This window comes from Ranitomeya variabilis, chromosome 4 (genome assembly GCF_051348905.1).
Source record: "Ranitomeya variabilis isolate aRanVar5 chromosome 4, aRanVar5.hap1, whole genome shotgun sequence".
Taxonomy (NCBI): Eukaryota; Metazoa; Chordata; class Amphibia; order Anura; family Dendrobatidae; genus Ranitomeya; species Ranitomeya variabilis.
The window spans coordinates 406,074,774-406,100,303 of NC_135235.1; the positions used below are offsets into that span (position 1 = coordinate 406,074,774).

Below are 25,530 nucleotides of genomic sequence, written 5' to 3' on the forward strand. Positions count from 1 at the left end.
AGAAGGAATGAATTCCGGCTTCAGCACCAGATGCAGGGGACAGCGCTTATCTCTAGCGCTGTCTCCTGCACGGTCCGTGTGGTACCCAGTCGGCACACGGCTGCCGCATGTGTGCCACACTGATGTGCCACGTGAGCACACGGACAACTCCGGTAACGATTTTTCCGGTACCGGAATTATCTGGACGTGTGGGACAGGCCTTAGTTTGTGACAAAAGAGTGAGCCTGCTGTGTGGTGCCTCAGTCTGAAAACAGACTGGAGCTGTTGGGGAACAGGGACAGGGGAGTAGTTTTGTTTTTAGAATGTCAGTGTATATGGAAGCTGTGTGGAGCATAATACTGTGAGTGGGGCTGTCGGAAGCCGGATACTGAGTAGGGGCATAACAGTTGTATGACCCGATTAATTTAATTCAAAAAGCAACAAAATGAAAAAATATTTTTTAATATAAACAGAAAAAGTGACAGTGCAATCTGAATATATTTTCTATAGCAGGCTATATTTGAAATGCAGCCAAAAGAAACAGATGTCCCCTCCTCAAACAGGTCACAAGGTGGAGGTCTCAGCATAAGACATCTGGAGAAGATTCAGTGCATTTTTATAGATCGGATTTGACTGAGCCTGAGAGATTGCCTTCAGAAGTAGCTTAGGGTTTTTCAGCTTTTTTGCCATGTCCTGGTGAGAAAAGAGCAGATTATCTGTAGAGAAACTAAAAACTTTTAAGCAAAATGAAACAATACAACTGTGCGTCTACCACTCCTCTAATATATTACTTGTTTGTCATACTGTATGTTTCATGCATATGTACCAAACATATGCCCATAGAAGGGCAGAATACGTACAGATAATTGCGTTATTGCAGGGAGCAGGCAAGGGATTTTGGGGCCACTATTACACATCACAGGCACTGTTCCGTTATGGTGGTACGCAAATGAAGACCGGAGGCAGAGTTTTCTTCCAGGCACTGCACGCCCCAGAGCCTGGAAGAAATCCTTTGCATAAAGAAATAAAATACGATTTTTCACCAACAAGACCGTAGATATGAGGCATTAAGATATGACTAGTTTAACATTTTTAACACCTGTATGCCCATATTAATAGGCGATAAACGTCCCAGGGGGTGACATTTCCTTTAACTCTTCAATGACCAAGCTAAATTTTACAATTCTGTGTCACTTAGTGAGGTTATAACTCTGGAACGCTTTAACATATCCCACCGATTCAGAGATTGTTTTTAGTGACATATTAGGATATGTGCACACGCTGCGGATTTTGCTGCGGAACCGCAGCGTTTCTGCAGCTGCGGGTCCGCAGCGGTTTCCCATGAGTTTACAGTACAATGTAAACCTATAGGAAACAAAATCCGCAGTGCACATGCTGCGGAAAAAAACGCGCAGAAACGCAGCAGTTTATATTCCGCAGCATGTCAATTCTTTGTACGGATTCCGCTGCGGGTTTACACCTGCTCCAATATAAAACTGCAGGTGAAAACCAGCAGAGGAAACCACAATAAAAACCGCGATAAATCCGCATTAAAAACCGCAGCGGTTATGCACTGCGGATTTATTAAATCCGCTGCGGAAAATTCCGCAATGGAATCCGCAGCGTGTGTACAAGCCCTTACACTTCATGACAGTTTTAAAATTTGATATGAAAAAAAAAAAAAAAAAAAAATTGGGGGAAAATTTTAAACATTCAGCAACTTTCAAACTTTTAATTCTTAAGGCCTTAAATCAGAGGCCTATATCACACAAAATAGTTAATAAATAACATTTCCCATGTCTACATGAACAAAAATTTTGAAACTTTTTTTTTCTAGGAAGTTAGAAGGGTGAAAAGTTGACCAGCGATTTCGACTTTTTCCAGCAAAATTTACAAAACTTTTTTTTTAGGGACCACATCACATTTAAAGTGACTTTGAGCGGTTAATGTGACAGAAAGTAGGCAAAAAGTGGCACCATTCTAAAAACTACACCCCATAAAGGTGCTCAAAACCACATTCAAGATGTTTATTAACCCTTAAGGTGCTTCCTAGAAACTGAAGAAATGTGGAAGGAAAAAAAATGAACATTTAATTTTTCACAAAAATTTTAAATTTAGCTACACAGGAGGTTACAGGAGAAACTGGACCCTAAAGTATGTTGTGCAATTTCTCCTGAGTAAGCAGATACTCCATATGTGGGGGAAAACCACTGTTTGGGCATACGGCAGGGCTCGGAAGGGAAGGAGGAGTGTTTAACTTTTTTTTTTTTTTTTTTTAACAAAAATGGCTGGAATTAAGAGCAGATGGCATGTCGTGTTTGAAGAGCCCCTGATGGTGCCTAAACAGTGGAAATCCCCCCCAAGTGACCATTTTGGAAACTTAACCCCTTACAGAACTTATCTAGTGGGTCATAAGCCCCTGGAACCCCCAGGTGCTTCGCAGAAGTTTATAACATACAGCTATGAAAAAAAGTAACATTTTACCCACAAAAATGCAGTTTTAGACATTTTTTTTTTATTTTTCACAAGGGTAATAGGAGAAAATGGACTTCAGAATTTGTTGTACATTTTCTACTGAGTACGCAGATCCAACAAATGTGGGGTAATACTACTATTTGACCCCACTGCAGGCCTTGGAAACAAAGGAGCACAGTTTGACTTTTTGAAAGCAAAAACGGCTGGAATCAAGAGCGGATGCCACATCTTGTGTGGAGAGCCCTTGATGTGCCTATAAAGTGGAAATGCCCCACAAGTCACCCCATTTTAGATCGCAGACTTCTCAAGGATTTTATCCAGGGGTATAGTGAATGTTTTGAACCTACAGGTACTACACAGAACTTGATATCATTAGGTCATCATATTGAAAATTTTCATTTTTTTGTTTTTATTTGTTTTAGCCCAAATTTGTAATTGTCATAATAGATAATAGGAAAAAACGGACCCCATAATTTGTTGTGCAATTTGACCTGAATGTGACTATACCCCAAATTTGGTTAAAAACTTCTGCTGGGGCACATGGCAGGGCTAGAAAAGGAAAAAGCGCTATTTGCATGGGATAAATTGTGAATGTTATGTCGTATTTGAAGAGCCCCTGACAGCAGAAACCCCCCAAAAGTGACCCCATTTTGGAAACTAAACCCCTCAAGCAATTCATCTAGGGGTGTAGTGCCTCATATAATTTTAACATTGAGATGTGTAAATATGTTTTAGTGGTAAAAATGTAATTTTTGTATTTGCTTCAAATTTATCAGGTACAAAAGGGTTAACAGATGAAACTAGACCCCACAATTTCTTGCGTAATTTCTCCCAAATGCAGTGCTGTCCCATATGTTATCAGAAATTACTATTAGGGCTCCTTCTCACTTGTGAGAAATACGTGCGAGTCTCGCATGTTAAAACCAAGCTCTGGCACCGCCACTCCAGAGCGGAGCGTGCAGCTTCATGTATTGCTATGCAGCCGCACGCTCCGCTCTGGAGTGCCGGCGCCAGAGCTTGGTTTTAACATGCGAGACTTGCACGTATTTCTCGCAAGTGAGAATGGCCTAAGGGCTCACACATCAGGGCTGAGAAGGAAGGAACGCTATATGGCTTTTGGAGCACAAATTTTGCTAGAATAGTTTGCAGGCGACATTTGTGAAGCACCGAAAGTGCCAAAATAGCAGAAAACACTGCAGAAACTGCATCTCTCAATTAACTCATCTGTGGCTGCAGTGACTATTTTTTAAAATCCATGAAAGGCACTGTTTCTGGAGAATTGCAAATCTGCCAGTCTAGTACCCATACATTGTGTCCCCATACAGTGTAGTGCCCCCATACATACCCATACATTGTGCCCAGCACCTGTAAATTAAGTACCATCTCCATTACAATAATGCCAAACATGTGGCCGCTTACTGTAGTTTACGCACAGTGGGGCATTTTAATTTGGGAGCGTAGAATTCACTGAATTTTATTTGAGGGGGCGGAAGCCATGTCGCTTTTTTCAGAGTCTTTGTTCTAGCAGTAAAGTAGGAACCCCTACAGTTCCAGCGACTGATGACAGACCTGAATGGGGGCTAGTTTTGTACAAGATAAATTAGGCTTGTTTATAGGTAACATTATTTGATACATAATATTTTTCGATCGCTTCCAGAATAAGGCGGGGATCACATTCTTGTGTTCTACACTGAGAGCTTACATTGGAGCTTCAGTGTAAATCCCACAAAGAAGCAACTGACACGAAACCCCCAATGCAACCACCCACCATGAGGCAGATGGAGACACTTCGTACTCCATTTGGCACCTTCTCCGGTGGTATCTGGAGCGCCCCCAGACGCAGGGCCGCGGGGTACTCGATACCGGGCCTCTCTGTCTCGGTCCTGGGGTTGTCACGGTGGCTAGACCCGGTCCGTGACCCTGTTAAGGGGCGTCCAATGAAAGGTGTGATGATGGCGCGTGGTTCGATGAATAATGAGGACACAGGGTTGAAGTCTCTTTACCTCTTTACTGAAGGCTTCGGGATCCGCAATCCAGAGCACTGCTAACAGGGCTGGCTGAGACCGGCTGGTCCAAAGGCACATCCAGAGTTCCCTTTGCAGGTGGAAATCAGTGTCCTTCCTACCAGCGCCTGTGTGTTGTAGTACCTCCCTGCTGAGCACCACGGGATAGTCCTCACAACTGTCGTGTATGTTTCTGTTCTCTCTCTGTCCCCCAGATGATATGGATAGGATGCACCCGTATGACGGGATAGGCCTGGAGCTATTTTATAGGGACCCTAGAGACGCCCCTCTCCCACCATTGCCTCCGTTGTCCTCATTAGGTGATTTAGGTGAGGCAGCCAACCTATAATTAACTGCCAGGCCGTAGTTTAAAGTAATGCGTGGAGTCTCTCTCTTACTTTCTCGGCGTTCCGGCCGCCGGCTACGCGCCTCAGAAGGATGTTGCTGATCTTGTGGCACGACTCCTTCTGGTTCTATCTCCTTTGTGCTGTGATCCCGTTTCTCACTTCTCCACAATATGCTTCGCTTCGTGTCCTTTCTTAGGAGTCTGCCGCTATAAGGCACAGGCACGGCTCCGTAACAATCTGTCCTTTTCTAGGCCTCTGTTAGGATCCCAGCCCTGACAGATCCTCTCTCAAGCTCTTCCCAGCTACTTTTCTGCCTAACTTCCTATCCAACCCCCAGTTTTACCCAAGTGTGAGGAGTGGCCTAGTGGATAGGGCCTTTTGCTCCCCCTGGCGGCTGGAGTGTGAATGTGTGTCTGTGATACCTGGTCAGGTGAACTCCTTTAGTGCCATCAGACATACCATCACTCCCCTTAGCGGCGGAGCGACAGTACTGCAACGACCAGGACTCTGGGGCGCTGCATATCCATCTTTTTAGGCTTGCACAGATCTGTGGTTGCCCACTATTGTGCGCTAAAAAGACGCCTAAAATGATGTCACTCTGCCGGTACACAGACTAGTCCAAAGTGACTCCATCTCTCTCTTTACTGAGTGGTTCATCTGGGGTTTTGGGGAATTTACAAGGAAACCCTGATGTAAGCACTCAGCGGACAACGCAGAATAAATGTACCGTATATACTCGAGTATAAGCCGAGATTTTCAGCCCATTTTTGGGGGCTGAAAGTCCCCCTCTCTGCTTATACTCGAGTAATACCCAGCGGTTGGCAGGGGAGGGGGAGTGGGGGCTGTCTAATTATACTCACCTACTCCTGGCGCAGTCCCTGCAGGTCTCTGGCTTCCCGGTGCCCCAGCTTCTTCCTGTACTGAGCGGTCACATGGTACCACTCATTACAGTAATGAATATGCGGCTCCACCTCCCATAGGGGTGGAGCCGCATATTCATTACTGTAAAGAGCGGTAATGGTGACCGCTCAGTACAAGAAGAAGCTGCCGGTGCCGGGGAAGCATGGACTGCACCGTGCCAGGAGCAGGTGAGTATAATGGGGAGCGGAGCGCAGCGCTGCATGATATTCACCTGCTCCTTGTTCCGACGCCGCTCCATCTTCAGCGTCTTCTGCAGTGACGCTCAGGTCAGAGGGCGCGGTGACGTGGTTAGTGCGCGCCCTCTGCCTGAACGTCAGAAGACGCTGAAGATGGAGCAGTGCCGGAACGAAGTCAGGTGAATATTGAAAGTGCCGGGGGCCTGAGCGACGGAGACGTGAGTATGTGATTTTTTTTATCGCAGCAACAGCAAATAGGGCAAGTGTCTGTATGGAGCATCTTATGGGGCAATAACGTTTGTGCAGCACTATATGGGGCAAGTGTCTGTATGGAGCATCATATGGGGCCATGTGCAGCACTATATGAGGGCAGCACTATATGGGGCAGTTGTCTGTATGGAGCATCATATGGGGCCATGTGCAGCACTATATGGGGCAGCACTATATGGGGCAAGTGTCTGTATGGAGCATCATATGGGTCCATGTGCAGCACTATATGGGGCAGCACTATATGGGGCAAGTGTCTGTATGGAGCATCATATGGGGCCATAACGTTTGTGCAGCACTATATGGGGCAAGCGTCTGTATGGAGCATCATATGGGGCCATAATCAACATTTGTGCAGCATTGTATGGGGCAAGTGTCTGTATGGAGCATCTTATGGGGCCATAATGCTTGTGCAGCACTATATTGGGCAAATATCTTTATGGAGCATCTTATGGGGCCATAATTAACATTTGTGGAGCATTATATGGGGCAAGTGTCTGTATGGAGCATCTTATGGGGCCATAATCAAGGTTTGTGCAGCACTATATGGGGCAAATATCTTTATGGAGCATCTTATGGGACCATTATTAACCTTTATGCAGGATTATATGGGGCATATTTTAATACGGAGCATTATATGGGGCTCCTGATTCAATATGGATATTCAAAAACACTTAACCTACTGATGTCTCAATTAAATTTTACTTTTATTGGTATCAATTTTTACTTTTGACATTTACCGGTAGCTGCTGCATTTCCCACCCTAGGCTTATACTCGAGTCATTAAATTTTCCCAGTTTTTTGTGGCAAAATTAGGGGGGGTCGGCTAATACTCGAGTATATACGGTAAGTCGAGCCTTAGGCCGGGATCACACATACGCAAGATACGGCCGAGTCTCACAAGTGAAAACCCAGCTCTGGCGCCGGCACTCCGGACCGGAGCGTGCAGTTCCATGTGTTGCTGTGCGGCTGCACGCTCTGCTCCGGCGCCAGAGCTGGGTTTTCACCTGCGAGACTCGGCCATATCTCGCGTATGTGTGATATTATCTTAATTATCTTAATATTATCTTATTATGGCCTTATTGTAATTTCTGGGAGGTAGAATGAATAAATAGACAGCAGTACAAGAGTAGTTCTTATTTTTATTTTTGTGCTGATCACCGTGTGGTAAAAGTGATAAGGCGGATTTATTCTTCAGGTTGGCGCGATTACAGTGATACCATATTTATATGTTTGGGCTTCTTTATGTTTTGCTAATATCACACAGCAAAAACGCATTTTTATAAAAAGTAGCTTTTTGTCACCATATTCTGAGAGCTGTAACTTTTTTATTTTTTGGCAAACAGAGCTGTATGAGGGCTTAATTCATAACAAGGTATCCACGTCGCCTCTTGCTCAGATAATTTGAAGTGCACTCCAAAGTGAAACAGCCTTTGTCTGTTCTGCTGCTCCTGCCTCCCTCACCTTCGCACTCTGCCGCAGGATACAGTTTTAGGGCTGTCCCACACGTCCAGATAATTCCGGTACCGGAAAAAATCGGTACCGGAGTTATCCGTGTTCGTGTGCCCGTGAGCTCACGTAGGCCATACGTGCGGCACACGTGTGCCGCCCGTGTGGCGAGTGGGTACCACACGGAGCGTGTGGTACCCACGCGTATGGTACCCTGCATCGTGCTGAAGCCGCGATTCATATCTTCTCTGCAGCAGCGTTTGCTGCATAGAAGATATGAATAATAGTGTTTAAATGAAAGATCTATGTGTCCGCCGCCCCCTCACCCCCTGTGCGCCCCCCCGCTGTTCTGAAAATACTCACCCGCTTCCCTCGTTGGCTGTCGCTCCTTCCTGGTCTGGCCGCGGCTTCCACTGTATGTGGTCACGTGGGGCCGCCGATTACAGTCATGAATATGTGGCTCCACCTCCCATAGGGGCGGAGCCGACTATTCATGATTGTAAATGAGCGGCCCCACGTGACCGCATACAGTAGAAGGCGCGGGGCAGAGAGGAAGCAGCGACAGCCAACGTGGGAGCGGGTGAGTATTTTCTGAACAGCGGGGGGGCGCACAGGGGGTGGGGGGGCGGCGGACACATAGATCTTTCATTTAAACACTATTATTCATATCTTCTATGCAGCAAACGCTGCTGCAGAGAAGATATGAATCGCGGATTCAGCACCATGTGGGGGGGACAGCGCTTACTGTAGCGCTGTCTCCTGGACGCACACGGACCCCAGACGGAGAACGTCCGTGTGAGGTCCGTGTTTTACACGGACCCATTGACTTTAATGGGTCCGTGTAATACGTGCGCTCCCACGAACACTGACATGTCTCCGTGTTTGGCACACGGAGACACGGTCTGCAAAAAATCAATGACATCTGAACAGATGCATTGATTTTAATGGGTCTACGTGTGTCAGTGTCTCCGGTACGTGAGGAAACTGTCACCTCACGTACCGTAGCCACTGACGTGTGAAACCGGCCTTAAGGAAGATTTGAAATCCAAAAAAACTTTTTATGGAAATTGGTTAGTGTTGCTAACTTTGTTTTTCACTGGATACACCATACTGCCTTTTACCCAAGTAGGACTAGCTAGCTGAGCACCTCCATATATATACTTGGATCTTTGGATGTCAGACTGAGTTCACAGAGGATTTTACACAGGAGTTTCCCATTTTAATTACATTCTAGTGCAGAGTCAATTCCCCTATTTGTGTCACATAACTTTGGAATGCTTCAACATATACCAGTGATATGAAGATTCTTTTTTTTAGTGACACATTGTACTTTATGTTAGTGGTAAATTTAGGTAGATACTTTTTTCGTTTATTTATGAAAATAGCCGAATTTTGGAAAAAATGTAACTTACTTTTATGAACTTAAACCAGATACCATCATTATATCAAACAAAATAGTTAAGAAATAACATTTACCACATGTCTTCTTTAAATCAGCATCATTTTTGAAATGAAACAAAAAATAAAGAAGTTAAAAGGGTTAAAAGTTGAAGTTGTTCCGCAATTTCTCACTTATTCCAACAAAATTTACAAAATCTATTTTTTTTTAGGAACTATATCACATTTGAAGTGACTTTGAGGGGCCAAATATCCAAAAGTTACACCATTTTAAAAACTGCACCTCTCAAGATGCGCAAAACCACATCCAAGAAGTTTAATAACCCTTTAGGTGCTTCATATGAATTAAAGCAATTGGAAAAATGTTACTTTTTTCCTAAAAAATTTACATTTTCATAAGGATAACAGGAGAGGAATTTCTCCTGAGCAGGCAGATATCCCATATGTGGGGAAAAACTACTGTTTGGGTGCACGGCAGGGCTCGGGAAGGGAGGAGTGCCATTTGACTTTTGGAAAACAAAATTGGCTGGAATAGACAGCAGATGCCATGTAGTGCTTGCAGAGCCCCTGAAGTTCCTAAACATTGGAAACCCCCACAAGTGACCTTATTTTTTTAAACCACACTCCTCAAGGAATTTATTTAGAGATGTGGTAAGCACCTTGAACACACAGGTGTTTCACAGAATTTTATAACGTTGAGCCTTGAAAACAAAAAACAGAAAAAAACATTTTTTCCGGTAAAGATGTTGCTTTAGCCCCAATTTTTTTTATTTTCACAGGAGTAACAGGAGAAGATGGATACCAAACTTTGTTAAACAATTTCTCCTGACTACATTGATACCACATATGTGGTGTAATTCTACTATTTTGGCGGACGGCAAGGCTCGGAAGGGAAGTAGCACTATTTGACTTTTGGAATGCAAAATTGACTGGAATAGGTAGCGGACGCAATGTCGCGTTTGCAGAGGTTATGATGTGACTCAACAGTGGAAACCAAACAAAAGTGACCCCATTTTTAAAAACTAGACCCCTCCATGAATTTATCTAAATGTGTTTTGAGCACCTTGAGCTCACAAGTGCTTCACAATTTTATAACAGAGCCATGAAAAAATACATTTTACCCACAAATTTTTTTGCCTCAAATTTTTCATTTTCACAAGGGCAAAAGGAGAAAATGGATGCCACAATTTGCTGTGCAAGTTCTCTTAAGTACATGGATACCACATATGTCATTATAAAGTACTGTCTGGGTGCTCGGAAGGAAATGAGCACCATTTGAATTTTGGAGTGCCATTTTGGCTGGAATTGTGGATGCCACATCATATTTGAAGAACCCCTGACATGCCAAAACAGCAGAAATCCCACAAGTGACCCCATTTTGGAAACCACAGTGTCAAGGATCCCGGGTGTAACTACTGACGGGAGGCTACTCGCCGCAGTAAGGGAGCCCAGAGCAGAACGGTGGAGAACTCACCGGGTAGCAAGCAGAACCTGAAGCATGTGACAGAGTAGGAGTTGCCAGGGGCGGAACCAGGCACCAGGGTGCAAAGCAGGTGAATGTGCCGAGGTCAATAACCGGGAGATAAGCGACGTACTGGAGGGTGAGACAGAAGGATAGTCAGATGGAAGCCGGAGGTCAGAAAGCCGAGTAAGCGAATGACTAGAAACACAAAGCAGAGAAGCCGAGAGAATAAAACAGACCAGATCGAACACAGAGAGCAAACAAACAACACAGTATGCACGAGCACACCAGGGGGTAAGGCACACAAACAGAACGAAAGTATAACTTAGAGAATCCTAGTTCAGCGTCGGTATAAATATCCCTCCCAGATCCAAAAGGAGGCCACAACAATTAACCCTGAGAGGGCAGGGCATTAACCCTGTCCAAACCATGACACACACCTGTTGAGAAATTCATCTAGGGTGTAATGAGCATTTTTAACTCTCAGGCTATTCACAGTACTGTATAACACCGTGTTGTCAATGGAAAATTTATTTTTTTTCCCACTGATGTAAATACTGTATTTTTCAGACTATAAGACGCACCGGACCATAAGGCGCTCCTAGGTTTTAGAGGAGGAAAATATAAAACTGAAGCAAAAAATGTAGCTGTTATGGGGCTGGAGGTGGGGGGGGGATCTGTTGCTGACACTTATAGGGGGTATGTCCCCCAATTCTGTACCAATATCCCCAATCCTGGTATATATATGTATATATATATATATATATCTCCCAATTTAGGTATCCATGGCCCACCATCCCCATCCTGGTATGCATGGCCCCTCATCCCCATCCTGGTGCAAATATACAAAAAAAAACAAAAAATGATTCTACTCACCTTTTTTTCCTCTCCCTCGCAACAGCTTCCTGTGCTGATGCCAGCAGCTGATGTAATGCTCTGTTACATGCTGAAATCACTGCCATGCACCCACACATGCCGAGATCAGTTGCCGGAATATTTACTGCTCCCGATACTCGGGACTATGCATGGGGAGCAGTGAATATTAATTTTCTTGTTCATGTTGTAGGTCTATGCGATAGAAAAGGTTTTTCCCACACTGAAAGGCGGAGACACTAGAAGACGGCTCCGTGATCGTGAAGCATAATGGATATACCATTTACACACCTGCGGCCCTAACGGTGTAAACACTTGCAAAGAACTCATGTTCCATTATTGAACATTCATCATTACATTTTTTGTGTGTTTTTTTTGTTGTTGTTTCATTCATTTTCTTGCGTCATACCGGTGTCTGTCTGTGTGTGTATATATATATATATATATATTTTTATATATATATATATATATATATATATATATATATATATATATATATATATATATATATATATATATATATATATATATATATATATATATATATATATATATATATATATACACACCGGTGTATATATATATATATATATATATATATATATATATATATATATATATATATATATATATATATATATATATATATATATATATATATATATAATATATATATATTTTTTCTGTTTTGTATTCAGCATTTGTGGTTTCACCTACTGAATTTTTCTATCTGTATTTTACCCACACCTGATGATTAGGTTGTTTTTAATTGATCATGTGACTTTCTATACATGTGTCTATTGGTGGATTACTAGTTAAAGGTCTTTGTGATCAGTTAGATTGCAGCTCTGAGCAAGAATGCTATGTGCGTTTGAAACACGTCGCTGCTAGGCTGTCCTTTGATTAGAGAAGGTTCAAAAAAAATATACAAAAATCAATAAAATAAAAACTTTTTTGGCAAAAAAATTCTGGAAGCTACATCAACCCCTCCTTTCGTCCACATGTGATTGCATCTTGTCCTATGGATCTTGTGCCTCCAACCGCCTAGGTGAGCTGGTATTTCTTTCTCTACCCCCCATAAGTGACTCCATTTTACAAACAAACACCTCTCAATGAATTCATCTACGGGTGCAGTAATCATATTGACACCACCAGTGTGTCATAGAATTTTATAAAATTGGAAAGTTAAGAGAAATAATTACATTTTTACCACAAAAAATTTATTTTCACCCCAGATTTTACATTACCACAGAGGGAAATGGGTAAAAATGGCACCAAAACTTGTTGCACAATTTCTGCTGAACAGAGCAATACCCCATATGTGCCTGTACAATACGGCTATGTTACGTGGCGATACTCGAGAGTGAAGCTGTGCTATTTGACTCATGGTGAACAAATTATTGCAGAATAGTTTGCGGACTTCATATGCACATCCCCCAAGTGCCAGAAGAGCAGAACTGTTATGATCCGGTGACCCTGGAGCCGCATGAGACTATCTCTGGAGTAGGTGATACCTGTACTGACCGCAATCCTAATACGGACACCGCAACTAGAAGTAGCCGTGGGAATCACTTAATTGTGCCATTCTTCTGCGCTATCTGGGGCTTAATAAAGTGAAACTAAAACTGTCACATATCACAACTGCGCTATTATAAGGGGGCTTAATACAGTGAAACTGTCTCATATTACACCATTCCCTACGCCTTTCCCTCATCCCCCCCCCTGGGAATATTGAAGTGCAAAAGCGTGCTTAAGAACTGAATAATTTTGTATCCTAAAGGAACCCCGCTGTGGGAGCTCTGAGGAGTGTCTATTTCCCTGTCACATTTACTTTGCAGAGGCTGCACAGAGCTGCGACACAGCAAGTTCTGCCAGCCTGTGCTATTTGACTCATGGTGAACAAATTATTGCAGAATAGTTTGCGGACTTCATATGCACATCCCCCAAGTGCCAGAAGAGCAGAACTGTTATGATCCGGTGACCCTGGAGCCGCATGAGACTATCTCTGGAGTAGGTGATACCTGTACTGACCGCAATCCTAATACGGACACCGCAACTAGAAGTAGCCGTGGGATGTACCCAACATGGCCTAGACACCTCGACACAGCCGGAGGACTAAATACCCCTAAAGATGGAAATGGGAAATCCTATCTTGCCTCAGAGCAGAGCCCCAAAGGATAGGCAGCCCCCCACAAATATTGACTGTGAGTTTAAGAGGAAATACGTACACAGGCAGAAAAGACAGAGTTTAGCAAAAGAGGCACTTCTAGCTAAAATAGAAAAGGATAGGACAGAGTACTAAGCGGTCAGTATTAAAACTCTAGAAAAATCCACAGCAGAATATACTATCACTACATCTAACTAAAGACATAGGATGTATATCTGCATCTCCAAAGAATCCAGCATGACAGAAAAATCCAAACAAAGTCTAAGCTGGACAAAAACACAATAGCTTGCACTGCACATAAAAGCACACTGCATGCGTGCTACAGAGAACAAGAACCATACACTTATCTTAGCTGAAATGACAGCAGGGCAAGTGGAGCCAGACAGAGATGCAATCCCTCCAAGATACAATGGACAACTGGCAGGGATTGATGGATCCTACAACCCTAAATACCTAATAGAGCTGCAATAAGCAGAAACACCTGCCCTGCTTACAATCCAGAGACCACTGCACTACCACTAACAACCACCGGAGGGAGCCCAAGAACAGAATTCACAACACAGAACCCACCTCCAAGTGACCATATTTTGGAAATTACACTTCTCTGGGAATTTACGTACAGGTGTAGTGACAATTTTGACTCCATGGTTCTTTTCCAGAAATAAGCTGCAGTGTATGTTGCCAAGTGAAAATTGCAAATCTGCCATTGTAGCGTGCAGTATGCTGTTGTGTCCAGTATATTATGCCCCAGAGATCAGAAAAGAGTATAGATTACCCATTTGTAGATATTGGCAGGGGCAGATCACCTCTGGAGGGCGATACGTGTGGGGGCCTTGTTCCTGGATCCATCCACTTTGTGTATGGGGTGACCTGCCCCTGCCAATATCTACAAATGGGTAATCTATACTCTTTTCTGATCTCTAGGGTTTATGCTGTATGGGCCTTTGTGTTAATTCACAGACGTTTCTTGGCCAAGGGCTTTTCAGCCCTGGGAATGTTCGTGCTCTATTCCTCCTTTTGTAGGATATATATGTATTTCTCTGTTAGAGTCAAACTTGTGTGATGGGTTATAAAGTTCAGATTAGCAGTCCCATGAGCCAGTAGTTGTATAGGCCATGTTTAGGTATTTTATAATACATGAATTGTTACGTGGATTTAATTTCTAATGGACCAATTTCTCTGCTGTGTTGCATTTTTAGTTATGTTTTAACCCGTGTGTTGTATCAATAAAAGCCTCTTTTGTATTTTGTGTACATATGACGTGGTGTGCATTATAACAGTGGTGCTTTTTTCTACATTATACAATTCGGTATTCACCATTGTCTGCACCTCATTTTGATTTTGATTTATAATCATGTTATGGTAGTGCGCCAGGTGCTTTTCCTGTCTATACAGTATATTATGCCCAGCTCATGCTTCTGGAGACATGCACCTGTAAATTAAGTGGGCTTTCATCGTTACAAAAATGCCAAACATATGGATGCTACAATTGGTTTAGGCAACTATGGGGCTCAGGGAGGAGGTGGGAAGTAGTAAGATTTGGGAGCGCAGAAATCACTGGATTTCTTTTGGGCGGGCAAAGAGCCATTATTGTTTTCCAGAGCCTTTGTGCCACCAGTAATGTGAAAGCCCAATATATTTCCACTGACAGAATTGAATCCAAAGCTGAATCATAAACCAGCCAGAGTCCAGTGTCCCCATCTGCCTCATTATAGGGAATCTTCAGTCGGGGGTTCCATCTGAATCATGTATTTCAGGGATTTATACGGAAACCCCGATGAAAGTACTCAGTGCAAAATAAATGTGAGCCGAGCCATACTGAAATCTTTGAGAGGCAGAATGAACAAATCAACAGCAGCTGAATAATTGGTTTTATTTTTTTCATGCTATTCTTTGTGCAATATAAGTGATTATTTTGGGGGTCTGTGCGATTAGAGCAATACCAGCTTTATTTTTTTATGTTTGGCTGCTATTACACACAAAAAAAAACACTTTTTTTTTTTTTTTTTACAAAAAGTTTTGCATCGCCATATCTTGAGAGCTATAATTTTTTTTATATTTCTGCAGACAGTCATGTGAGGGCTTGTTATTTTTGCAGGAAGAGTAGACTTTTTTTTTTTATTGCTACCATTTTCGTGAACATAACATTTTTTTCTTCGCTTTCTATTCCGATTTTTTGGGGAGGCAGAATGAACAAAAACCAGCAATTCAGGAATTTTTGGGAGGGTTTTCTTATGCCAATCACCATGTGGTAAAAGTGATAAGACAACTTCATTCTTTGGGTCAGTACGATTACAGCAATTTTTTTTTATTTTTTGCTCGTTTTACACAAATACAATTTAGAAAAGAATAATTGTCTTTGCATATTTATAATCTGAGAGCCACAGCTTTTTTATTTTTCCACTGATTGAGCTGTGTATGGTGGCTTGTGTTCTGTGGGACAAGATGCTTTTAGGTATACCATTTTTATTAAGATTCGCCTATTTGATCGCTTTGTATTCCACTTTTTGTTTAGAAGTATGATAAAGCATTAGTTTCTTTTTTACGGTATTCACTGAAGGTGCTAACAAATCTGACAGTTTTATGGTGCAAGTCGCACCAGACACGACGATACAAATTAGGTTACTTTTTTTAATATTTACATACCGTATATACTTATGTATAAACCCAGTTTTTCAGCACATTGTTTGCGCTGAAAACGCCTCCCTTGGCTTATACATGAATCGTTGTCTAGAAAGCCAGCGGAGCAGTGGCTGTGGCTGCAACTGTGCAGATTCTAAAGAGAAATGAATATTAATTTCTCTTATAGCACACAGTGACAGCTGCCGGCTTCCAGAAGACATCATACTCACCCACCTCCACAGCATGCAGGTGCCAGGACCATCGAGATGATTTGACGGCACAGAGGAGGGGGGAGTATTGTTGAGGAGAGCCATAAGATCAAATACTTAATTAACCTCAACACATAAGGTAATTGAGGAAAGCAACCTATAACATGTATTGTTTAACCTTACATAAGTTTTCCTCAGACAAAGTAAGACACTTAAGATGGCTGCCATCTCCTATACCAGAGCTATGCGGTCTGGTATCCAAGATGAACAATGAAGACACTGAAGATGGCCACCATTTCCTGTTTCAGCAGACCATGCGGTCTGGTATCCAAGATGACGCCCACTTTGATGACCTCATGGATCCACCCACAGCGACGCCCACTCTGATGACCTCACGGACCAACCCACCTAGATGACCTCATGGATCCGCCCATGGACTTGCTCATGCCCAACCCACTAACCAATGGAATACATCCGATCACTCCCATTTTAGAACTAACCGAGCCCCCTTACAGGAGATATATAACATTGTGTTTGACTAATAAACTTCCCTTCTTGGAGCTGAGCCACACTTTGATCAAGGAGAGTTACAGCTGACTGTGTCTGGTGTATTTCTTTAGTGCACATGATCAATATCCATTAGGCCAGGAGTAGGCAACTAGAGAATTGAACATTTATATTAATTGTTCAACCCTAATATTTGGCCGCCCAACCTGGGACCAGCAGAGGAAGAGCCCTGAACCCTGTAGAACCGGCGACTGGAACGGCTGGATGCACTGAGTACCCCGAACCTGGAGACTGATCAACTCCTTAACAGAACACGGTAAGTCTGCTGATTTTTATAATCTGTAGTCTTTACCTGTGTCCTTCGGGGTATCCTGTGCAGATTGCCTGACCGTGCCCGGTTTTCTTGGTATCTGTAAGACGGCAGAAAGGGTATCTCCGCTGCTGGTCATTTAATTGCAAGAACCGTCACATGTTCTAGTTGCCTACTGCCTGTTACATGTTGTGAAGAGGGGAGATGACAAATAGAAAAGAAGAGAAGTATTGTGTAAGGACAGTCAAAGCAGGTTACTAGGAAAGAAAGAAAGTCAAAGCAAGTGTTTACAGAGGGCTACAGGCATGTGATAAAACAAGAAAAACTGGTTTTTACAGAGGGGTATGACTGGTAGTCATTGTGTTTGGAACAGAACGGGTTTCTAGGAAAGTCAAAGCAAGTGTTTACAGAAAGCAAGGCATGTGGTAGGACGAGAAAAACAGGTTTTGTTTTTAAAGAAGGAAAGAAAGCAAGTGTAGGAAAAAAAAAAATAAAATAATTTTTGTCTGTGGTATACGGTTGTCGCCTGTGATAAGATTTTCAGTTCTGTACATGAGGACTAGGACCTTGAGTGATTGACTCGGCCTAGGGGGACCCGGTAAAACTTGGAGCGAATTGGCTCAGTTCGGGCATAATAAATTGTGTAGCGGCTCATTGAAACTTGGAGTGATTGACTCAGTTTGAGCCAATTAAATTTATAGTTTTCCTTTTTTTTTGCCCCGTGACATCGAGTGAGTGACTCTGCACGGGGACCGGTGAGTTAGGGAGCAATTTGACAAAGTAGGGAATAATTGGTTTGTAAAGTACGGAGCACGGAAGTCAGACAGGGACCACGTGACAAGAAGGCATAGGAGCTGAGTACTGCAGACTCAGTTCCCTTTTAGAATCTCAGGTTTGAGTCATCTCCCCCGTCTTATTGTTTGTTTGGTGTTTGTTATCTTGATAGATAGATATATATATACTGTATATCTATAGAAAGATGAAGAAATTAATGCAGTTCTGCCGTATGGGCACTAAGCCAAATTCAGATGGCAAGTTAGACTCATGCAAATTAGTGGAAATTGTGTGAAATGCCAGAAGGGGGAAGGTTGCAGCCCCTGGACTGGAAGCTTGTCTTGAAAGAAAGAAAAGGTATCCTGGAAGATAATGGATTGTTGTCTATTGCTAGGGCAGGAGAAAGAGTCTCTGAAAGTCTGTATAAAAAAAAAAAAAAAAAAGGAAAAATTGGAAATTGGGTAGAAGAGAAAAGGAATACAAAGAATAGAGTTTTGAGTTGTGTATTACAAAAATATATCCTGTGAGCGGCCACCACCGTATAATGGTGGCTCAGAGCCATGTGGTAAATGTAATGGTCGCCATTTTGTTAATGGCCAATGTGTTAAATGTGATAGCAGCCAAAATGGTGGCTCAGAGCCATGTGGTAAATGTAATGGTCGCCATTTTGTTAATGGCCAATGTGTTAAATGTGATAGCAGCCAAAATGGTGGCTCAGAGCCATGTGGTAAATGTAATGGTCGCCATTTTGTTAATGGCCAATGTGTTAAATGTGATAGCAGCCAAAATGGTGGCTCAGAGCCATGTGGTAAATGTAATGGTTGCCATTTTGTTAATGGCCAATGTGTTAAATGTGATAGCAGCCAAAATGGTGGCTCAGAGCCATGTGGTAAATGTAATGGTTGCCATTTTGTTAATGGCCAATGTGTTAAATGTGATAGCAGCCAAAATGGTGGCTCAGAGCCATGTGGTAAATGTAATGGTCGCCATTTTGTTAATGGCCAATGTGTTAAATGTGATAGCAGCCAAAATGGTGGCTCAGAGCCATGTGGTAAATGTAATGGTCGCCATTTTGTTAATGGCCAATGTGTTAAATGTAATAGCAGCCAAAATGGTGGCTCAGAGCCATGTGGTAAATGTAATGGTCGCCATTTTGTTAATGGCCAATGTGTTAAATGTAATAGCAGCCAAAATGGTGGCCCAGAGCCAGGTGCTAAATATAATTCTGACGGCAGCCATCTTGGTGGTAAATATAATTCTGACGGCAGCCATCTTGGTGGTGGTAAATATAATTCTGATAGCAGCCATCTTGGTGGTGGTAAATATAATTCTGATAGCGGCCATCTTGGTGGTGGTAAATATAATTCTGACGGCAGCCATCTTGGTGGTGGTAAATATAATTCTGATAGCGGCCATCTTGGTGGTGGTAAATATAATTCTGATGGCGGCCATCTTGGTGGTGGTAAATATAATTCTGATAGCAGCCATCTTGGTGGTGGTAAATATAATTCTGACGGCAGCCATCTTGGTGGTGCTAAATATAATTCTGACGGCAGCCATCTTGGTGGTGGTAAATATAATTCTGATAGCGGCCATCTTGGTGGTGGTAAATATAATTCTGACGGCAGCCATCTTGGTGGTGGTAAATATAATTCTGACGGCAGCCATCTTGGTGGTGGTAAATATAATTCTGAAGGCAGCCATGTTGTGGATGGCGAATGTGCTGCTCCTGGTGGTGAACATCTCAGATTAAGGCTACATACCACATCACCAAATCCTTGTTACCCAGTAATGACCACTAACGGCCAATACTATATTCCTTCGGGAAGTGAACAGGCTTTACCCATGTTTCCTATCTCTGTTGTTTCCAATGGGGCACCAACCCTTTCCCCTATCACTCCTGTTGTGAATCCAGCAGTCCTCCCACCTGGATCGTCCCCAGCACCTACCCTTTCTACTCTCACTTCCACTGCCAATTTAGCCGCACACCCACATGAGATGCTCCAAGCAGCGGCCTCTCCTCCCAATGCTTCCACAACAGCACTCTCACGCAGTCTACCTAACCCTATACCTGGTACCTCACAGGCTGTCTCGCAGCCAAGCGCACACCTGTATGGGACGGTGGCGACTGCATCAAGGGGGGGCTCAATGTGGGAGGGGGATACCAATAGCACAGGAAGCACAAAGGGGAGGGAATGTTGGCAACCTATTTTTGAAAAAGAACTTCCTGAGGGACCCTTGTTAGTGGTGGGAAAAGGTGACATAACAACAATGGAGACAGACGCTATTGTTAATGCTGCCAATTCTCTGTTAGAGCACAATGGAGGTGTAGCTAGAGCTATAGTGGAAGCAGGAGGGGCGACTATTCAAGCTGACAGTCAAATCATTGTTGAGTCACGTGGTCAGATAGCTGTTGGGGACATAGCGGTGACTAAAGCTGGCAATCTTCCATGTAGAATGATCATACACACTGTGACCCCTACTTATGACCCTATTCATCCAGACGTTAGTGCTCAGCAACTTCATGCAGCAATAACTCGCATTAATGAGGACAGGACTGTTAAAGCTTTTAAGACTGCCTGCGTCACCTGGAGCCCATACCATGATACTGGAGCTGCCCAAATAGAGCCCTTCATTCCAGGACTGTTACCTCCTCCGGCTCCTCATACACAAGGGACTACATCTGCACTCACGGTGCCATCTCTACTCCCGCTTCAGGTGCCACCGCCAACAGTGCCAATGCTCATGTCTGAGGAGCCCACCATCTATGTCAAGTTTACACCCCAGCAAGCTGCTACTCTGTTGAACCAAGTTCTAGATCCAGAAAAACAGCCAATGCCTTTCTACAGGAGCATGACGAGGCATGGGACTCTGGTGTTGAGTTCTGCCAAGAACCTAAGACAAGGGCCTCGGATGAGTTGGCTGACCTATCAATTATTATTGTTGCCAAAGGTTTCCAGATGCCTCAAAGCTGATGCAGCCATTGTACGATGACCTCAAGACGTCAGCGTTTACACTATGTACTAAATCCGTGGAAGCTTTCTACGCTCTTAAACAGGCCATACAGTCTGCACCAGCTCTTGGAATCCCAAATTATCAACTACCTTTTTACTTGTTTGTCAGTAAAGTAGCAGGACATGCTTCCGGAGTCCTAGCACAAAAACATGGGGGAAGAACAAGACCAATCGGCTACTACTCTGCCCGCCTGGACTCTGTGTCTCAAGCTTCCCCGACTTGCCTCAGAGCTGTTCATGCTGCACATATGCTTCTGGACAAAACTTCTGATATCATCTGAGGACATCCAGTTCTCTTAATGGCTCCACACGACATAATTGCTTTGTTGGAACCTAAACATCTGTTGGTGCAGCATCATATGAGACTCCAATGTTCGCTCTTGGTTCCGGATAATGTCACTCTTGTCCGCTGCAGCATCTTCAAACTGTCCACGCTGCTTCCTCTTTCCAGGGGGGATGTGGATGATACTGATGCTCTCGGAGAAGATGCCTCTACACACTCAGAGGATCATGACTGTCTCGAACAAATGCATGAAGAAGTAGCCTCCCAGAAAAGCGTGTCTGAAGACCCACTCCCACATGCTGACTTGACGTTCTTCACTGATGGTTCCAGATTTGCAGATAAAACAGGAAGATTCCATACGGGGTATGCCGTGGTTACACATGACCAGGTCATCTCAGCTGGATCGCTACCACCGCACATGTCTGCACAAGAAGCGGAACTTAAAGCTTTGACGTTGGCTTGTCAGGAAGCGACGGAGAAGGTGGTCAACATCTACACGGATTCAAGATACGCTTTTGGAGTGGCTCATGACTTCGGCAGTATCTGGGCAGCCAGAGGATACCTAACGTCCAGTGGAACTCCTGTAAAACATGCTGCTATCATACAAGAACTTGTGGTCGCTCTGAATCTACCTTCAGAGGTTGCAGTGATCAAGATCAAAGCTCACGGGAGATTGGATTCTCCAGAAGCAAGGGGGAACTTCTTTGCTGACAAAACAGAAAAAACCTATGCTGTGGATCCATTTAGGAACGAGAAAGCAGCGATGTACGTGTCACAAGACACTGAAGAAGGGACTAAAGCCTCTCTTATGAGGATTATCCATCTACATCAAGACAAGACATCAGATGATGAAAAGAAGTCATGGCAAGAAGGAGGAACTAAAAAAAGATGAAGATGGAGTCTGGAGGGTGAACACAAAGGTCTACCCCGCAATCTGTACCCTTCAGTGACAGAATGGGCACACGGTATCACCCACAGAGGCAAGAATCGGATGAATGACCTGATTTGGAAGACCTACATGGCACCTGGGATTTCTACTGTCACCCAAAAATATTGCAAGTCCTGCCTTGTGTGTGCAACATGCAATCCAGCACCGCCTCAGAAACATTTGGCTAAACCACTATCCCTTTCAGAGAGTTCAGATCGATCGTATTCAAATGCCAAAAGTAGGGAAGTGCGAGTACGTACTGGTAGTGACTGACATGTTCTCAGGATGGCCCGAAGCCTATCCAGTAACCAACATGACTGCCAGAGTGACTGTTAAGAGACTGATGACTGAAGTAGTCTGCAGATATGGGGTCCCAGAGGTAATTGAGAGTGACCAAGTACCTGCGTTCATTGCAGCACTGTCTAAGGAACTATGAACATTAGTGGGAGCGGATTTGGGTTTACATACTCCATATCACCTACACAGCAGTGGGAAAGTAGAAACACTGAATGGCACCTTGAAAAATAAAATACTGAAAGCCAGTTAGGAGGTCAGACTTGGGACAGACATTTTGCACGTTGCCTTATACTCAGTCAGAAACACTACAAGGGGTCCCATTAAACTCACACCATACGAGATTCTTTTTGGGGGGCCTCCAAGATTGGGTCAATATTTTCCACAACAGCTAGCCTTAGGAAGTGATACTCTTGTAAATTATGCAATTGTTGTTACTAAAGAACTGTCAATAACACATGTACAAGTTTTATCATCCATTCCAGGTCCAGATTCCAGTGAAGGTACCCATACTTTCTAACCTGGTGACTACGTGCTTGTAAAGAAGTTCATCAGAAAAGACATTCCTGGAGTCGAGATTTAAGGGTCCCTACCAAGTGCTCCTGACTACTCCTACTTCGGTCAGGATTGCTGAGCGCCTCCTGGATCCATCTCTCACATTATAAACTTGTTAGACAGTTAGGGACAGAGTAGGATCTGACCTGCTTGTCAAAGTCCAGCTACAAAGGGAGGTTTTCCACAAGGGAAAACTTGTCTCAAACTGGTGAAAACTCCAATTCCCCCTCCCGGGCAAGACGGTCGGATCTAGGATGTGTACAACAGGGTTAGTCGCATGTGTATTTTACTCTAAGTAACCATGGAGATGGGAGATTGGAGAGTAATAGATCCAGCAGGTTGGGAAGTCCCGAGGACATGGGTAACGCGCTCCGATATACCTCCTCAGTATACCCATAATCGGTCACACATTCTCTGGTGTCTATAGCATCCATATTGTCATGAAGCCTCTGATGTCATAATAACACTTAACATCGATGGGTTAGGGAACCACGGTGGGATCAAGATAAAAGAAAAGGTTAATAAAGTATTTAGGGGGGACTGTTGAGGAGAGCCATAAGATCAAATACTTAATTAACCTCAACACATAAGGTAATTGAGGAAAGCAACCTATAACATGTATTGTTTAACCTTACATAAGTTTTCCTCAGACAAAGTAAGACACTTAAGATGGCTGCCATCTCCTATACCAGAGCCATGCGGTCTGGTATCCAAGATGAACAATGAAGACACTGAAGATGGCCACCATTTCCTGTTTCAGCAGACCATGCGGTCTGGTATCCAAGATGACGCCCACTTTGATGACCTCATGGATCCACCCACAGCGACGCCCACTCTGATGACCTCACGGACCAACCCACCTAGATGACCTCATGGATCCGCCCATGGACTTGCTCATGCCCAACCCACTAACCAATGGAATACATCCGATCACTCCCATTTTAGAACTAACCGAGCCCCCTTACAGGAGATATATAACATTGTGTTTGACTAATAAACTTCCCTTCTTGGAGCTGAGCCACACTTTGATCAAGGAGAGTTACAGCTGACTGTGTCTGGTGTATTTCTTTAGTGCACATGATCAATATCCATTAGGCCAGGAGTAGGCAACTAGAGAATTGAACATTTATATTAATTGTTCAACCCTAATAGTATGATGTTTAGTTTGTTTTTTTTTGGAACAGGAAGAATGCATACCCGGGATGGAGGGGAGCCACGCATACAACGAGAGGACGGGGGAAGCTATTCATACGATGGGACCGGGAAGCCATGCATACAACAATGGGGGGGAGCCACGCATACCAGGACAGGACTGGGGGAGCCACGTATCCCAGGACAGGACGGGGGTGAGCCATGCATACCAAGACAGGAAGGGAGGAAGCCACGCATACCAGGGCAGGACGGGGGAGCCATGTATAGCAGGACAGCGATGGGGGAAGCCACGCATAGCAGGACTGGGATGAGGGGACAATGTTTACCCGGCTTATACTCACGTCAATAAGCTTACCCAGTTTTCCGTGGCAAAATTAGGTGCCTCGGCTTATACTCAAGTATATATGGTAATTATTTCATTTATAATATATATATATATACACATATATATATATATATATATATATACTGCTCAAAAAAATAAAGGAAACAACAGAATATAACTCCAAGTAAATCAAACTTCTGTGAAATCAAACTGTCCAGGAAGCAACACTGTTTGATAATCAATTTCACATGCTGCTGTGCAAATGGAAGAGACAACAGATGGAAATTATTGGCAATTATCAAGACACACTCAATAATGGAGTGGTTCTGCAGGTGGGGACCACATCTCAGTACCAATGCTTTCTGGCTGATGTTTTGGCCTCACAAGTGGCTCAAGTAGTGGAGCTCATCCAGGATGGTACATCAATGTGAGCTGTGGCAAAAAGGTTTGCTGTGTCTGTCAGCGTAGTGTCTGGAGGAGCTACCATGAGACTGGCCTGTACACCAGGAGAAATGGAGGGGGCCGTAGAAGGGCAACAACCCAGCAGCAGGACCGCTACCTCAGCCATTGTTAACCCCTTTACCCCCAAGGGTGGTTTGCACGTTAATGACCAGGCCAATTTTTACAACTCTGACCACTGTCCCTTTATGAGGTTATAACTCTGGAACGCTTCAACAGATCCCGGTGATTCTGGCACTGTTTTCTCATGACATATTGTACTTCATGATAGTGGTAAAATTTCTTTGATATTACCTGCATTTATTTGTGAAAAAAATGGAAATTTGGTGAAAATTTTGAAAATTTCACAAGTTTCCAACTTTGAATTTTTATGCAATTAAATCACAAAGATATGTCACACAAAATACTTAATAAGTAACATTTCCCACATGTCTACTTTACATCAGCACAATTTTGGAAAAAAAATATATATTTTTTTAGGGAGTTATAAGGGTTAAAAGTTGACCAGCAATTTCTCATTTTTACAACACCATTTTTTTTTTATTTTTTTTATTTTTTTAGGGGCCACATCTCATTTGAAG

The 25,530-nt window shown here is 43.4% G+C and overlaps 1 protein-coding gene across 4 annotated transcripts in view; it reads right to left on the reverse strand.

Annotated features, from left to right (window-relative positions):
* Window positions 1-425: 425 nt before the first annotated feature.
* LOC143768960 (centromere protein Q-like) overlaps window positions 426-25,530 on the reverse strand; it is a 143,586-nt gene continuing 118,481 nt past the window's right edge. For all 4 annotated transcript variants that reach the window (XM_077257568.1, XM_077257567.1, XM_077257566.1 and 1 more), the window contains exon 9: window positions 426-672. In XM_077257568.1, the coding sequence (XP_077113683.1) occupies window positions 544-672 (129 nt within the window). In that variant the 3' untranslated portion in view covers window positions 426-543. The remainder of the gene's footprint in view (window positions 673-25,530) is intronic.